Here is a 17,766-nt window from a genome sequence, read left to right as displayed (position 1 = left end):
CATGCTTGTGTGCGTGAATTTGTGCGAGTGGGTGGGTGGTGGAGGGAGGATACATGTATATAGATTGAGGAGTGGGGAGGGTTAAGATTGTTTACCATAATGCCTAAACTTGTTCTGCAAAGCAAAACAATTGATTCAGTTTGTAAATTGTATGCATGTATTTTGTGTCACCTGATCAATATCAGTTATCTCATGACTCACTGTTTATAACTCCAAGACTTCACCAAGGGAACTAACGCATAATTTTACATTAATATTACTGCATAGAAATTATAGGAATTATGGTACATTATGGTACATCTTTCTGTGTACCATACTGTTAAGTGGAAATCACAATTGATAGGAGTTGTAGGTCTTTGGGTAGCATACTGCTAATTGGAAAACACAGATGATAGGAATTATAGATCTTTCTGGTAACCATACTACAAGGTGGAAAACATAAATGATAGGAATTATTACAAATCATTATGTGTAACAAACTTTTAGGTGGAAAAGATAAATGATAGGATTATTACAGATCTTTCCTGGGTCCATAATGTTAAGTGGAAAACATAAGTATTAGAAATAATTATAGGTCTTTCTGGGTGACACACTGCCAAGTGGAAAATGCAGATGATACGAATTATCATAGGCCATTCTGGGTACCATAATGCTAGGTGGAAAAAAAAAGTATAGGAAGAATTATGTTTCTGGGTACCATACAGTTTAGTGGAAAACACAAATAATAGGAGTTGTTATACATTTTTCTTGGTACCGTACTGCTAAGAGGAAAACACTGTCAAGTTCTGAAGTTAATGGGATATTGATGATGGAGGACAGGTGTGAACAGGAGAAAAGTTGAGCCGGTGCAGCCGAGGAGGGGGTGATCGTCTTTCCACCAGGGGTCTGTCTGATGGAGGGAGGAGTATGATGACTGTGAGGGTCCTTTGAGTTTGAGATAGTAATCTGCATTTGGGATAATGATCAGCAGTTTTGAGGGGGCAGGGGTGAGTGTGTGTGTGTGTGTTGGAGGGGTGTGGGGGGTGGGGTGGGGGTTAGTTGGGTTCAGCCTGAGTCTCTGGCTCTGATTGAGATGTGGATGATTTTGTATCAGGGCAACATTATTCTTGATGGAGTTTTGTTTTTAGATGTGTTGCGAACTATAGTTGAATGAGTGGGTGTGGGTGACTGTTTGCGAGGGTGTGTGTTTGTGTGTGTGGGCATTTGTGTGCTTGTGTGTGTGTGTGTGTGTGTGTGTGTGAGAGAGAGAGAGAGAGAGTGTGTGTGTGTGTATGTGTGCAAGGATAGAAATCTACAGATTATTTTTAGTTGTCCCGTGGACAAATAGATATATAAAACAAATATTTAAAAAGTAAAAAGGGAGGAAGTAGTGTGATCAGTCTGCACTGAAACTGACTCGGCCATCCTTTCACTGACACATAAATCATTTTCGCTTGAAGGTTTAGTTGTGCTGGACAATCGGATGGGTGTGTATTTCGAATCCTGGTGTGTGTGTGGGTGTGTCTGTATGCATGCATGTGTGTCAGCTGGCATTGTCTCAGCAATTTTGAGTGGTAGAGAAACCAAACTTGAAAGGGTGGCTGGATATTGATGACCTTTCCGGCAGTCTCATCCATACTTTTGCGTTTTCTTCAATAGTCTGAATATTTGGAAATTATCACAGTGAACCCAGTGCTGATCATATACATATACTACACTGCCAAATATATGAGTTTTTTTTTAATTGTTAAAAAAATTGATGTTTTTAGACCCAAGGCTAACTCTGCTAAATCATGCTGCAGCAGCTTGTGGCAGCAACATGACGTGCTGCATTGTTTGAATCAGCAATTTTTTTTGTCTTTCTGATATTGATTTGAAAAAAAAAACAACCCTTAATGCCGACATGTTAGAATTGTTGCACTCTGATTTCCCACCAAGCATTAAGAGAGAGAGAGAAAAAAAGAAGATAGCATGTTATTTTAAGTGGGAAACACACTGGGAAGGCCTAGACTTTGTTCATACTGTGTATACTGATGAAAGTTTGGCTTGACTATTTGTTTTTCTCATTCTCACTCACTCATCTCTGTGCTTGTTTTTCTGTTCGGGCTCACTGTCCTTCTCCCACTGTCTGCCTGAGTGTCTCCCATATTTAAAAAAACAAAATATATTTGAAATACATTTTGTCCATGATGAGAAATTGTAGCTCATTAGCAGGCAGTACATTCACCCTACATGTTCAGTGTGTGAGTCAAACCCATGGCTTATGTGGTGTGATGTGTTCAAAAGGCCTTATATTCATTCTAACTGTTCAGTGTGTGAGTCTAAAGTCAGGGTGTATGTGTTGACTCGTTCAGGAGGCGTTATGTTCTCCCTAATCTTTGACTGTTATTCATGGCTTATGTCTTGACTCATCAGAGGGCCTTATGTTCACCCTAACTGTTAAGTGTGTGAGTCAAACTTACAGTGTGCGTGGTGTGACATGGTCAGGGGGCCTCATATTCACCGTAAATGTTCAGTTTTTGAGTCATAGCTTGTGTGTTGACTCATCAGGAGGCCTTATGTATGTTCACCCAAACTATGCCGTGTGTGTCAGACTCAGGGAGTGTGTGTTGCTTCTTGTCAGAGGGCCTCATATTCACCCTAACTCTTCAGTGTACAAGTTAAGGTCTGGGTGAACGTGTTAACTCATTCAAAGGCCCTAGTTCACCCTGTTAAGTGTGTGAGTCAAACTTAAGGCATGCATGATGTGGTGTGGTCAGGAGGCTTTAAAATCATTCACTCTAAATGTTAAGTTTGTGAGTCATGATGTGCATGTTGACTCATCAGGAGGCCTTATGTTCACCCAGTATGTGAGTCAAACTGGAGGAGTGTGTGTTGTGACTTGTCAGAGGGCCTCATATTCACCATAACTGTTAAGTGTACGAGTTAAACTTATGGCAGGTCCAAAATCAGGGTGAATGTGTCGACTTGTTCAGGAGGCCTTATCTTCACCCTGACTGTTAAATGTGCCAGTCAGACTGGTGCGACATGGTCAGGAGGCCTTATATTCACCATAAATGTTCAGTTTGTGTGTCATGGATAGTGCGTTGACTCATCAGGAGGCCTTATGTTCGCCCTAACTATTCAGTGTGTGAGTCAAATCAGGGAGTGTGTGTTGTGGCATGTCAGAAGGCCTCATGTTTGCCCTAAGTGTACGAGTCAAACTGACAGTATGTGTGTTGTGTTGTGGCATGCTCAGGAGGCCCCATCATCAAGGAGTCGCAGGCGTCAGAGGAGTACCAGCAAGCCCTGCAGACAGTGGTGGGGACGGCGCTGGGTGTCATTTTGCTGGTCGGCATCGTGGCCCTGCTCTTCCTCCTCTATCGACTTCGCCGACAGCGTCGGAGAACTCGCTTGAGTGAGTCTTTGGACGAAAGATTGGATTGGATTTGAATTGGATTGAATGAGATTTGATGATTTTTTTTTCTCTATGTTATTCATTTATTTACTTTGTACAGTTCAGTTGCTTTGCAGGTCACAGAGCTCTGTTTTTCTATTTATTTCTTCTCTCTCTCTCTCTCTCTGTCTCCCCCTTTTTTTTAGTCTTCTGATGAAGGATTTTATTTTATGTTATGTTATTTTATTTTATTTTATTTATTCGTCTATTGCATACACCTCAGCTGCTTGCAGGTCACAGAGCACCTAATTTCTTTTCTTCTCCTTTTTTGTGTGTTGTTTAAAAAAAATCTTTTAGTGCTTCCACATACCTTCTTTGTTTCTCTTCATATTGTCCCCTGTACTTATTAATGAATATGTTGAACATGTCTGTGTATTTTCAGAACAATATGGACATCTGACCTTTCACTTGTAATGTACGTTGAATGTGATGCCATGACAGGTTTTTTTTAAATGACCCAAGTGTATTGACTATTGGAAAGTGTGTGTGGGATGAATGTGTGTTTTTTTTTTTCCTGATAGGGAGTGGGAAGGGGGGTATAGAATAGAAGGGGATTGGTGAAAGAAAGTTCACCTTTTTTTTTTTTTTTGGATGGAAGGGGGATAGGGAATGAGAGAAAGAGAATTGAAAAGATAGGATTAACGATGAATGGAACTCATCCATATCTATACCCCGTCTCGCCAGCTCCGTTCGTCCTCTGATACTCCACTTCTCAGGATACCTCACGTCAGAAGTAAGACCTATGGACACAGATCGTTTTCTTTTCAATCGCCAAAGACGTGGAACAAGCTTCCTGATAACCTCCGTTATTCTGATTCCCTCGCATCTTTTAAATCTCGTCTCAAAACTCACCTTTTCCCTCAGCAATAAGTTCAATTGTGGCAGGTCCACTTCCTTTGCGTTAGCTGTGCTTGACTATGTGTGTATACATATGTATGTGTACATAACTACATGCATGTATATGAATGTGTATTGTATGTGCGTGTGTTTATGTAAGTTTGTGCCTGCCTATGTGTACGTATGTGTTAGGGTAGCTGTTAGATACACATGTATGTTAAAATGTATGTATGCAGTGTGTGTGTGTGTGTGTGTGCGTGCGTGCGTGCGTGCGTGCGTGCGTGCGTGTGTGTGTGTAGTCACATTTTGGTGTGTGTATGTAACATAGAAGATATAATGCTTTATGTTAACAAAAGCGTTTTTGTAAAGCACCTAGAGCAGATTTCTGGATAGTGTGCTATATAAGTATCCATTATTATTATTATTATTTCTGACGGTACACACCAACATATTCACTTGAGAAAGGAAAGACAGTTTGATAAGTAGTCAAGAAGGAACTGGAAAGAAAGAGGGAAAGAGAATATGGTGCATGGAGGGACAGTTTGTTTATTTTATTCTTTATACATATACCTTGTGTTAGAAGGCCCAAAAATGTGTCTTTTCATTTGTGTGTTGTTTTGTTCCAGTCAATGGATCCCAGCAGCAGTCACCAAATATTCAGCGCTCCATAAGTGTTGGTGAGTATTCTGAAGATCATATCTCCCACCACCCCACCCCCATCGAAAAAAACAAAAAAAACAAACAAAAAACACCACCATCAACTAAACCCTCAAAAACAGTTTCCAAATTATAAGGAAATTGATGAGGTGGTGATTTAATTGATTTATTCCTGTGTATTCACTTATATGGTTTTACTTTTATTAAATCTATCCGGAACAAATGATGATGATTTTATTGATCTGTTTCTATGTATTTGTTTGGCTTAAAACCAATGAATTCAGGAAGTTGATTGATTTATTTCTTCATATTTATTTGGATGAAACAAATTTATTCAGGAGGAAAGAATGGTTACGTCACATACGTTTACCAGCAGTTGAGAGCAGAAAGGACTGTAGCAAGCCATGGTTTATTGTACAGGTCTGTTCAACCAGGAAGCAGATAATAGCTTATGCAAACAAGTTGAGATTACACCATATAAATTGCCAAACAAATACATGTCAAAGGATGCATGTGTGTGTGTGTGTGTGTGTGTGTGTGTGTTGCTGAAAACCACTTTTTGATACACATACACGTACACAATCATACTTGTATCATAAAAGAACTGTTTGGAAAGGAAAGGGGTATAATTAAAGGATCAAGAGGAGATCAGAGAGAGAGAGAGAGAGAGAAGAGTGGCATGAAAAATAGTTGAGCTGCAAAGAGAAAGCATAATTTTTTTGACTCGGTTGTCTGTGTGTGTGTGTGTCTGTGTGTCCGTGGTAAACTTTAACATTGACATTTTCTCTGCAAATACTTTGTCAGTTGACACCAAATTAGGCATAAAAATAGGAAAAATTCAGTTCTTTCCAGTCATCTTGTTTAAAACAATATTGCACCTCTGGGATGGGCACAAAAAAATAAATAATGAAGCCTAATTATATGCAAACTGCATTTACTGTTATATTTATATTTTTTGTAGTCTCTAAACTTGGCACTTTGATCTGATATTCTGACCCAACAACAAGAGCAGTCATTATTATCATTTTTTGTTCAAACAGGAACTTCTTTTGCTAAGCATGGAAGTTTTATTTATTTTGCAAACGTTTTGGTGCAGATAGTAAAAAAGGGAAATTACTCTGTAATTAATGCTAGGGGACTTAATTTGCTTTAAACTGATCTTTCTCATCTTCAGCATTACATTTTGAAATTATACTCAATACATAAAAAGCTTGTGTGTTTTACTCTCAGTCACAAGTGAGTCTTGAAGGCCTTGCCTCTCTTGTTTATATTATTTTGTAATTTTTCTCATATTGCCAGAGTACAGGACTTCATGTTCTTTTACAGGGCTGCTTTAATGTTCTTAGTTATCTAAAAAAAAAAATCACGCCAGTTTTCTCATTCATATATGATTTTAAGTATGTTGAGGATGTTGGCCTCTACACAAGAATAAATAAAAAACCATTTATGCTTACTATGATCACAAATAAGACAATCTGTGTTGACATGCAAAGAGTATGCAAACTATAATTAATATTGCATGACCGCCTCTTCTATGATCACTATTCTGAGGGAATGGCTGAAAACTGGACTGGTATGAAATCTGTTGAGCTACTATGTGTTCTCGAATACAAAGCTGCTTGTTTTCTGTATCAGCTGTCCTCCCTTTTAGTTCCTCAGATAAGTTGATTTTTACTTTGATTTTTATAGAACTCTGAATAAGAGCATTGGTTGTTTTAGTTGTGGGTGTTGTTCATTGCACTATTATTCAACATTTTGCTGATTGTATGAATGTATGTAAGAGTGAAGGTGCACAAGAATGTAAGTGCACCCACATGTTCTGGAAATTCAGTTTTCAAAAATCTGCATCAGATCATTGCTGTATTAGCCATTTTGTGTTTGTTTTCCAGCATGCAAATTCAGTTTTGTAATACTGAGGTTTGTAAGACAGCTAATGAAATATCTTTGTGCTTGAATGAAAAAAAAAGACACACAAAAAGAATTCTTTGCAGACTACCCGATCTGCATATGAACTTTAAATAAACGAAGACCAGGATTTGCACGTGGAAGTCTGGAAAAGTCTTGGGAAAATGTTTTACATTTCAAGGTCTGGAAAAGCCCTGAAAATTTTTAAAACACCTGACTGGTACCATTCAACAAAGAGCATAATGCACTTAAAAACAGATGAAGAAAGAAACTAAATGTGATGAAAATAATGAGATATCTGCTCTCTTTCATCAGCAGTGCAGCAGAAAATTTTTTGAATCTGTTTGGCTTTACGTTCGGTATGGAAAAGTTTTTGTGAGGTCTGGAACCAGTCTTGAAAAAGTGAAATTTTGTTTAGTCACATCTGTGGGAACCTTGGAAGATGTTTGATTCACAGGAATCAAGTTGTTTAGCATTTAAAAGAGTGAAATGATTTCCACTGTCATGCTGTCATGTTGGTTTCTGTGCATGTTGTTTGACAAATGTTTGCTGTTTCTGTTATGAAATATCCAAGCTGGAAAGTTATGTATTGAATACAGTAGATAGGCTGTAAACTTGACTGAACCATGCGTAGAATTTGCCTGGACATTGAAACGGTGAAAAGCTGATCATTGATGGCTGTCTTAGAATCATTGAAATTCTGGCCCACAGCTTACGATTTAACAGAAAGTGATTTCTGATGGTGAGCAAAAGCAACAACAAAAATTGATGGAGTGTATGCCTCATCTCTGCAGGAGCATGTCGATACTCAAAAAAAGAAAGAAATATGTGTATTTTACCCTTAATACTTTCTGACAGCTATTTTATTTTATTGTATTTCATTTTTCTAAATCAAGGACTTTTCCCCCCCACTGTCCCATTTCACTTTAATTTCTTAGTTTGAGTATGGTTGGAAAGATGGTGACGAAAGCAGAGTCTTACAGGTGATTACTTTGTGTTACTTCTAGGTGTGTTTGACTGAGTCAGAAACTTTTTTTTCTGTTTTTTTATTTTCTTTCTTTATTTATCACCTGTTCACTACAAGATGATTGTACAGTGCATGAGGAGAATGGGTAAGGGATTGGAGGTTTTTTTCCTCTGAACACATCGTTTGGTGTTATATACTGTACCATGTCAAGCTGACGCAAACTAGGCCTATCGGTTTGCTCTGCTTGGCCAAACTTTGTGTGGATGCCCTCAGTGCTGGTTCTGCAGATGGTTAGTTTGTTTCTTTTCATGTGTGTTTGGCAGAGTCAGAAACATCTTTTTTTTCTTTTCTTTCCCTTTTTTTTTTTTTTTTTAACACATAGGTTTGTCAACTTTGCTTTGCTGACATGGGAAGCAAGCATGTGCCATCTGTGTTAGTAGTTTTTTTCATGTGTTTGGCAGAATCAGAATTTTTTCTTTTCTTTTGAGCTGAACAGTGTGTATGGCAGAATCAGAATTTTTTTTTCTTTTGAGCTGAACAGTCTGTTTTGTAGAATCTGAATCTATTTATTTATTTATTTATTTTAGTTCTTTTGAGCTGAACACATGATGTGTGTCATGTTCCCAGATGTGGGAAGCAAGCCGGTGCCGTCCGTGCTGGTGCTGTACTCGTACGACTGTGCCATGCACGAGGCAGTGGTGGTGGCTTTGTCAGGGCTGCTGATGGAGGTGTGTGGCGTCACTGTGTCCCTGGACGTCTTTGAGGAAAACATCATTGTGGAAAGAGGCCTGGAGGAATGGCTGGAGGACAGGCTGCAGGTGAGATAGATTGGTTGATATAAATACTTACACAGCTCCTGTCTTTGGTCAGAACCGGTTAGATTGATTGACTGAAGTGGATACTTACAGCAGCACCTACTTTTGGTCAGAGCAGGTGAGACTGATTTAGCACCTATCCTTGGTCAGAGCAGGTGAGATTGATTGATGTGGATACTTACATAGGGCCTATTTTTGGTGAGAGCAGGTGAGATTGATTGGTTGACGCAGATACTTAAAGTAGCGCCAATCCTTGGTGAGAACTAATTGACTGACTTGGATGATGTTCGTCTTTTGGATTTGAAGATGACCATGGCTTAAAAAATCAGAAGGAAGATCGGTGGCTGTGGGTCCGGAGGTGACTGATGAGGCCAATCCTGGCCCTGAAGGCTCGCCCACACTTGGGACACAAGTGAGTGGGTGCTGTCGTGGCAGTGGATGTTGCTTGGGCCTTGACTTGGATACTTACATAGCACCTATCCTGGGTCAGAGCGGTGGAGATTGATTGATTGATGAAGATACTAACAATAGCACCTGTTTTTGGTCAGAGCAGGTGAGATTGATTGGTTGACATGGATACTCACATAGCGCCTATCCTAGGTCAGAGCAGGTGAAACTGATTGATCGATGTGGATGCTTACATAGCATCTGTCCTTGGTGAAAAATTGTAAAATTGATTGATTGAAGTGGATATTACAATAGCGCCTATTTTTGGTCAGAGCAGGTGAGATTGATTGGTAGATGTGGATTCTTACATAGGGTCAATCCTTAAAACAATCTAGATTGATTGGTTGATATAGATCCTTACATAGGGCCAATCCTTAGTCAGAGCAGGTGAGACTGATCGACGTGGATACTTACAGTAGCTATTTTTGGTCTGAACAGGTGAGACTGATTGATTGATTTGGATACTTACATAGCGCCTATCCTCAGTGAGAGCAGGTGACACTGATTGATTGACGTGGATACTTACAGTAGCGTCTATTTTTGGTCAGAGCAGGTGAGATTGATTGGTTGATATAGACACTTACATAGTGCGAAACCTCGGTGAGAGCAAGCAAGACTGACTGGTTGATGATTATGGATACTTACATTGCGCCTATCCTCTGTCAGAGCAGGTGAGACTAACTGATTGATGTGGATATTTACATCGGGTCAGTCTTCGGTAAGAGCAGGTGAAATTGATTGGTTGATGTGGATACTTACATTGGGCCAATCCCTGATCAGAGCAGGTGAAATTGATTGATGCGGATACTTACAATAGCACCTATCCTAGGTCAGAGCAGGCGAGACTGATTGATTGACATGGATAAAATACGTGCAATAGCACCTGTTTTTGGTCAAAGCAGGTGGGATAGATTGGTTGATATGGATATCTACATTTCCCTATTGTCAGTTGGCTTTACAAACACAGTCATTTGATTGATATGGATAGCATACCTACATAACGGCTGTCCTTGGTTATAGACCAAGCTTGAAGTGCTTTACAAACACGGGATCATTTGCACAAACAGGCTGCCTCTCTCTCTCTCTCTCATCGTCTTTCTCTCTCTCTCTGTCACATTACAAAGTGGATCAATGGCTGTAAAAGCCTTTGGGACCTTGAACCTTTATATATATATATATACCTTATCTGTGTTCCAGGAAGTGGAGTTCATCCTGGTGGTGTGCTCGCTGGGCGCGCGTCTCCGCTGCAGCAAGAAGAGGGTTCGCTTCCGTGAGGAAGCGGGGCGCCTCATGCCGGACTACTTTGCAGTGGCGGTGGACTACGTGGCGGAGAAGCTGCGCGTGGAGCGCAGCAAGGGGCTGGGGGTTGGGAAGTTCGTCACGGCAGTGATGGACTACTCACGCCTCAGTGACATCCCCCCCCAGCTTGAGGCGGCCGTTGCCTTCAGCCTGACGCGCGACTTCCACGCCCTGTGCCACCACCTGTGCACGGCCTCCCCTAACACCCAGCACAAGACCCTGGGGGGAGGGGAGGAGGGTGGTGAGGAGGGGGAGATGTGGCAGCAAACGGAGGCTGGGGCAGAGCTGTGGGCGGCACTGGGCCAGGCCAGGGACTACTTCAAAGCCCACCCCAACTGGCTGGAAGACCGCCTGGAGCCCGTGCCGCCCAGGTCCAGGGCCAAGCCCAGGAGGAGGCGGCGGCGAAGGCATGACCCCGAGGCACATGACATCCCCTTGCTGCCGATGATGCCGCCACCGACTGAGTTGTCACGGCACAGCATGGCCGACGTCGTCAACACCACCAGCGCCAGCATGATGGTGGACATGCACAGCGCTCCCCAGCGTGGTGGCTTTGGCCACAGTCGTCAGAACTCACTGCCGTCCTCTCTGTGCAGCAGTCACCATCCCCCCACCACCCCCGTTCAGCAGAGTGTGTCCCGCAGTGTAGACAGCTTCCCCACCACCGCCCAGCCCCTGGGGAGAGATTTCGGCGAGGGGTCGCTGTGCCTGCTGTGCCAGCAGCAGAAGGAGGGGCTGGTGGCGGGTGGGAGGCGGGTGCAGTGCCCCCTCCACCACCACCCCCCTCAGGACTCTGTGAGGGTGTCGGTCAGCGACACGGATGGGGACTCTGAGCTGGAGCTGGGAGTTGAGGCAGACACGGAGCTGAGGTGTTCCCGCAGCAAGTCTCTGCCCAGCGGGGGTCTGCTGCCCCCCTCCTCCACCCCCCGCCTGCCCCCCCTCACCACATCCCACACAGTGGTGGAAGGCTTCACCAACACGGCCCTCAGCCACTCACGGACCATCCTGCATGCGGAGGTACACAAAGAGTGGGGGGCTCCCCGGGAGGAGGACGTGGGGACTGACGGCAGTGACAACACCAGGCGCGTCCCGCCACCCGACAGGAAGGAGACGGACCTGCACCGGGTCCCTCCCGCACCCAAAGTCTGGGACCTGAGCAAGGTATGTGACACACCCAAAGACTGGAACTCCGTCATCACGCCATGTGGCCGCGTGTCCCCCTCTTCCGTATCTTCAGATTCGTCCAGCTCTTCGTTCTCGGGGGGTCACTCTGGCTCCGACTCGCTGGAGCGTGATTTGCGATCGATCACCATGCCCCGCATCTTTGACAACAACATGGACAGCGCTTTCTTCAATCGCCTCTACGGGGTGGCACCCCCTCGCAGTCTGTCGTCATCCGCGCTGGTGACGGCCACAGACGGGATTCTGCGTCCGGTCCCCTTCCTGACTCCTCTGCAGCCTGCCAGCCACGTGGAGTTCACCTTTGATTTCTCCCCGGTGCGGTGGGATGGCGATCGTGCGCTGGAAGTGCCAGCCGTGGAGCTGGACATTGACAGTGATGCTCAGGGTCCCCAGCTGCCCAGCTCTGACATGCAGCCAAGGATCAGTGACTCTTGAGACGGTTTGGTCACAGCGTTTTCACAATGACTTGCACTTTTGTTATCCTGTCCACATACTTGCTTGATATTATTATTATTATTATGATAGCTTTACTACAGCTCCGAAACTGTTTCTCTCTATGGATGAAATCCTTTTATAAAGAGCAAGAGCTCTTACCAACTATACTCCTGTTTCATTGTCCAAAATTTTGATATAATGATGCATCAGTACTGTAGTGACCTTTAGGAAGGTATGTGATGACTTCAGTGGAAAGTGGGCAGACTGTGCTAGGAAGGGTATGTCTTACTGTGCACTTCTAATGCCAGATTAAACCACAGCAATTAAGTCTGCTGGCATGGTCAGTTGAATTGCAAAGAAAAGAATATAAACCACATCAGTTTAAGATTGCTTGTATGGTCAGTTGAACTGCGAAGAAAAGAATACCACAGCTATGGTGATAATGTCATGAACTTCGGAAAGTCACACTTATGACTGAATCAGTGTATGTAACTTGTGACTGGTATGATTCTTATCTAAATATATATATATATATATATATATATATATATATATATATATATATATATATATATCACAGCTAAAAGTATTCATCATTAATTGATTTTGACAAGTTAATTTCTTTGAAGCTGAATGTGATCATATGGTGACTGATCATGCTTCAATTATCACTGTAGTTTTGAAATATTAAATGAGGAAATTGTCATATTTTTGATTCATCATGTGGCATTGGTTTGGTCAGACTAAAATTCTTTAAAATCCTTTCTTCAGATTGTTAAAAAGTGCATTCATTATCTGTGAATGGTAAGATGATTACATGATATGGTATTTATTTGTTTATGTGATGAATCAAAATGTGCAGCAGAATTGATGACCATTATTTTTATATGTCATGGGATGAACTCGTAATGCTTTTCAAACAAGCAGCGCTGTTATTTCACAACGCTGTTTTAAAATTTAAAACATATATATTGCATGGATGTTGTGAATATTGTTATGCAAAAACTTCAAACAGTGAGCTGTAAAACAGTGCCAGAATGTTCTCATATTTTAACTTTTAAAGTTGAACTTGGAAGACAAAGATTTCTTCTCTCTGCAAGAGGATCAGTCATGATGAACGAATATCACAAAGTTTTGACAGAACCGATGGAATGGTACACGAAGTACTTATTAGTGCCTAGACCAAACAGGTCTCTTGTGAAGACAGGTTTGAAATGAGTGATTTACAGAATTCACGTTTGGGGTACATGGTGGCAAACTCAGGGGCTGGACTTTCAAGCCAGTGTTCATCAATAATCAGTAGTTCGAGGTCCTGTTTCAGCGTAGCTTTTTTGTCCTTGGGAAAGACACTTGACTCTGATTTTCCTCACTCCACGCAGGTGTGAATTGGTACCTGATTTTGATTGGGGAAGTTCAAAGCAGGGGAAGGAGAGTGTTGGGCCCCACGTTCCTGTGCCGAGCCCTACCACAGTGAATGGATTCACTGCTCCTTTGGCTGTAGAAGGCTGCAGGACCTTCCACTTTAACCTGAGATTTCAAGAGACAGAAACAGTGTTTATTCTTCGTTTTATCAGGTTTGAAAATGAATATAAAGAAATACATAAATAAAAATAAAGACCGAAACAAAGCTTGGATGCAGAAAAGAAAAGAAAAGAAGAAAGACAGTGTTTGTATACATGTGTGTAATTTCATCTAAAACCATTTATGTGAACTGGCAATTGAAACAAAAATCAAAAGATGAATTTAGTAAGTTTACTAACTTTTTGAATTGTCAATGGAAGCAAAAGTTAAAAAGATGCATTTAGTAATTGGACCTTTTACTGAAAGACCCGCAGAAATATGTATCTCAGTTGTTACCAGTGCTATGAATTGTTGCTTTTTATCATAACGTTTTACTTGAGATAGCATTTATCATTTACTGATGAATTTTAATTGGCATTTTTCAAAGTAGAAAAAGGAAACTGTTCTGTGTTCATGACATCATTTTGTTGGAGGGGCATGTAGCATGAGTGAGACTCTTCCTTGTTTTGAACACTCTTCCTTGTTTTGAACAAAGTCCAGAGTAATAGTAATACTAATAAATAGCTAAAGATTGTCTTTTTTTTTTTCAAAATAAATCTGCTTCTTGTAAATATTCTTTTGATGTTTTTGTGGTGATTTATAATTAAATTTAGTCACTTACTAAATTAATATTACATTTTTTGCTGTATGGTGATATCTTTTTCCATTCTTCTTCTGCATATTGTGGGATGCCTGGCAAATACAGGTAGCTGACAAAAAAATTTTTTTTTCAACTGCTGGTCAAATCCAGGGACTGGTTTTATTTTAAAGAAACTGACAATAGACGTGTTCGAAAAAATATAACAACAAAAAACAAAACAAAATGTGATCATGTTAATGGTTTCCTGCTTCTGTTTCCAGGTAACAGTGCAATTGTTTTAGACAAACATGAATCAACACGTTGCAGTTGAAAAGCGAATACTGCCACTGACTTTTTTGCTTGATCCAGTCAGAATCTATCTGTAAAGCAGATTTTTCTGTCAGTTTAGATGTGTGTGTGTGTGTGTGTGTGTGTGTGTGTGTGTGTGTTGGAAATTGTTTTCCTAGGTTTGCTTTGGGGTGAATTGTTGGTTGAACACCTGACTTTTTTCCTTTATTATTTGAAAAAGATGACTAAAACTGAGCAGCAAACGGTAAAAATATAGGAGAGTCATGAACTTGACAGTGTAATCTAACATATCTGTGTATAACCTGAGAGATAAGAGTTACACTTACAGATAGACAGCAGATACCACGATAGACAATAGATACTAACATCAAAAACAGATAGACTGCAGATATTATGATAGACAATAGATTCTAACATCAAAGACAGAGAGGGAGTCAGTTGATACAGTGATAGACAATAGATACTAACATCAAAGACAAACAGATAGATAGTAGATACCACAATTAACAATTGATACTAAGACCAAAGACAGATAGACAGTAGATACCACAATAGATGATAACGTCCAAGACAGATAGTCTCTTGTTTCATTTCAGTTTCCTGTTAAGGTTGACTAACTGGTGCTGGGGATTTTAGCAATTCATATCCAATCAATGGGTGTAACTGTGTATCCCATTTAATTAAACTGATTTGGTGTTTTGTATTTTGTGATTTGAATGTGAGTGCTTGTTCTTTGTAGAACCTGAGAGTTTATATCCAATAAAAAAACAAAACAACAACAACAGAAAAAGCGAGAACCTCCCCCCCCCCATCCCTTGTATACAAATATACTTTATTTTTGTAATTGTCTTGGTGGTTATGGTTGTTGTATACATGTGTGTTTGTTTTCAGCCACTTGAACATGCTTGATTTGTGACAGTGGGTAATGTAACTGTAAGAGTTTGGCCAGAGTAGAACTGAGTTACCATTCCATCAGAACAGTAGCATTGGGAGTGAACACTTGCAAAATTCTTGCAAAATAAGAGAGAGAGAGGGCGAGGGGGGATGGTGTGACAAAAGGTGATCCCGACCTTTGGTGTGGTCTGACAGCACACGGGCCTCACATATAGGGATGATAAAAGGTCATCCCAACCTCTGAAGTGGTCTGAAAGCATACCCCAGAAAACAGAGTATGGCTGGCTACATGGCGGGGTAAAAATGGTCATACATGTAAAAACCCACTCTTGTACATTCAAGTGAATGTAGGAGTTGCAGCTCACGAAGAAGAAGTAGTCCAACAGCATGCGGGCCTCACATGTAGGGGTGACAAAGGTAATCCCAACCTTTGAAGTGGTCTGACATCACAAGGGACTCTATGTAGGGGTGACAAAGGTAATCCCAACCTTTGAAGTGGTCTGACATCACAAGGGACTCTATGTAGGGGTGACAAAAGGTAATCCCAACCTTTGAAGTGGTCTGACATGACAAGGGACTCTATGTAGGGGTGACAAAAGGTAATCCCAACCTTTGAAGTGGTCTGACAGCACAAGGGACTCAATGTAGGGGTGACAAAAGGTAATCCCAACCTTTGAAGTGGTCTGACAGCACAAGGGACTCAATGTAGGGGTGACAAAAGGTAATCCCAACCTTTGAAGTGGTCCGACAGCATGTGTGCCTCACATGTAGCTGATGTGCAGAAGTGTAACTGTGAGTGAGACTAAATAGAATCTGTGAAAAATACAGTCCTACGTTTCATTGAAGTCTGTTGACATGCTTGAAGCTCTGCACCCAAGATGGGGAGAGAGGGACAATGGATGCAGGTGAGGTCAAGTGGTGAGGAAGAGCATAGGATGCATCACATGTCTTTTCTGTGCCTCATACATAAGCCCACTGTGCTTTCTGTCAGGGGGAGGGGCTGGGGGCGGATGAATGGATGGACAGTTAATGTTTTGGGGGATTTTTTCTTCTCATTTTTTGTGTGTATACATGTATTTTTATACAATATTCTGATTATGATTGTGAACAGTGGCACTTGGGGAATAAGCTTTGTTTGGCTGAATGTTTTCGTTGTGACTTTTTTGTTGTTATGTACTGTTTTATTGCTGTTGATGTTTAATGATAATGACAGTGATAATAATGATAATGATAATAATGATAATGATGATGATGATGATGGCGATGATGATGATAATTATGATAAACAACCACAACAAATCCAAGCCTTCATGATGATGATGATGATGATGATGATAAACTATAACAAATCCAAGCACTAATTTCTTCATTCAGTTGTTTCACACCTATAAAAGACAGCATTGCACAAGTCTTTTTCTTGACATAAATCAAAGCACAACATATTTTTGACACTTCCTGTTTCTTTTGGAAAATAATGACATAAAGACCTAGATGTATCATTATTTTGTTCTGTATCTTGCATGAAGATATGTGATGTCCACCTGAGACGAAGTAGACAGTGAATGATTTGTTCCTTCTGTTTACCAAAGTAATGATAGCTAAGTACTACAGCATCATAAGCACATAAGTATTACTTAAGCTGGTTTGAGGATAAGTTTTAAATATAATTAGGTGGAGAGAATTCCATAGAGATGTGGTAGAAGGTATGAATGATTTCAGGTAGAGTCCAGTGTGGAATTCTGGTACATTACGTTCTGAAGATCTGCATCTATGGTAAAGTTACAGTCTGAAACAAGTCTGGGAACAAGATCCGTTAAGTAATCAGGGCCTAGATTGTTAACCATTTTTGTAATACAGTACAAGTTTGTGTCTGTTCCTTCTTTCCTCGAGTGTACAGAACCCTGACTCTTGGTATAACGTTTGGTGAATTGTCTCCAGCAACAGCTCCTGTTATGGTTCTTAATGCTTCAAGTTGTAAATTGTCAAGAGAGATTGATTGTGCAATGTGCAGGTATCCCATACAGTATCAGCATAGTCAAAGTGTTGAAGTATGAATGGTTTGTACATTATTTCTAATGCTTTTCTGTTTAGCTAGGAAGGCCTGACTAAGCGCGTTGGGTTACGCTGCTGGTCAGGCATCTGCTTGGCAGATGTGGTGTATCGTATATGGTTTTGTCCGAACGCAGTGACGCCTCCTTGAGCTACTGAAACTGAAACTGAAACTGTTTAGCTTGTACTTATATGTCTTTCCACAAGAAACTAACATAGTTTACAGTACTAGTTATACTTTTAGTATGTTATCCTGGCAGTTGTCCAGACATGTAACAACAACTACAAATGTTCACTGTTTGAAAGTTAGTATAAAAATGTCTACATTTACATATTGTGTAACTGAAAGGTTATAGTCTTATACATGTATAAAAATGCCTACATGTACATGACATTGTGTAGATGAAAAGTTATG

The 17,766-nt window shown here is 40.9% G+C and overlaps 1 protein-coding gene across 2 annotated transcripts in view; it reads left to right on the top strand.

The window, feature by feature from the left end:
• Positions 1–17,384, top strand: part of LOC143284504 (uncharacterized) — a 28,428-nt gene extending 11,044 nt beyond the window's left edge. The window contains exons 4-8 of one of the 2 annotated variants that reach the window (XR_013055543.1): positions 3,218–3,376; positions 4,879–4,929; positions 8,409–8,599; positions 10,241–15,529; positions 15,720–17,384. Coding sequence is in view for 1 of the 2 variants with exons in the window: in XM_076591198.1 (XP_076447313.1) it covers positions 3,218–3,376; positions 4,879–4,929; positions 8,409–8,599; positions 10,241–11,959 (2,120 nt within the window). In the remaining variant the exon portion in view is untranslated. Of the gene's footprint in view, positions 1–3,217; positions 3,377–4,878; positions 4,930–8,408; positions 8,600–10,240 lie in introns of both variants that reach the window. The other variant, XM_076591198.1, reaches the window with a different exon arrangement.
• Positions 17,385–17,766: the final 382 nt, after the last annotated feature.

The sequence above is a fragment of the Babylonia areolata genome, chromosome 8 (genome assembly GCF_041734735.1).
Source record: "Babylonia areolata isolate BAREFJ2019XMU chromosome 8, ASM4173473v1, whole genome shotgun sequence".
Lineage (NCBI taxonomy): Eukaryota > Metazoa > Mollusca > Gastropoda > Neogastropoda > Buccinidae > Babylonia > Babylonia areolata.
Note: the sequence above shows the minus strand (reverse complement) of the source record. Positions and strands in the feature narration are given on the sequence as shown.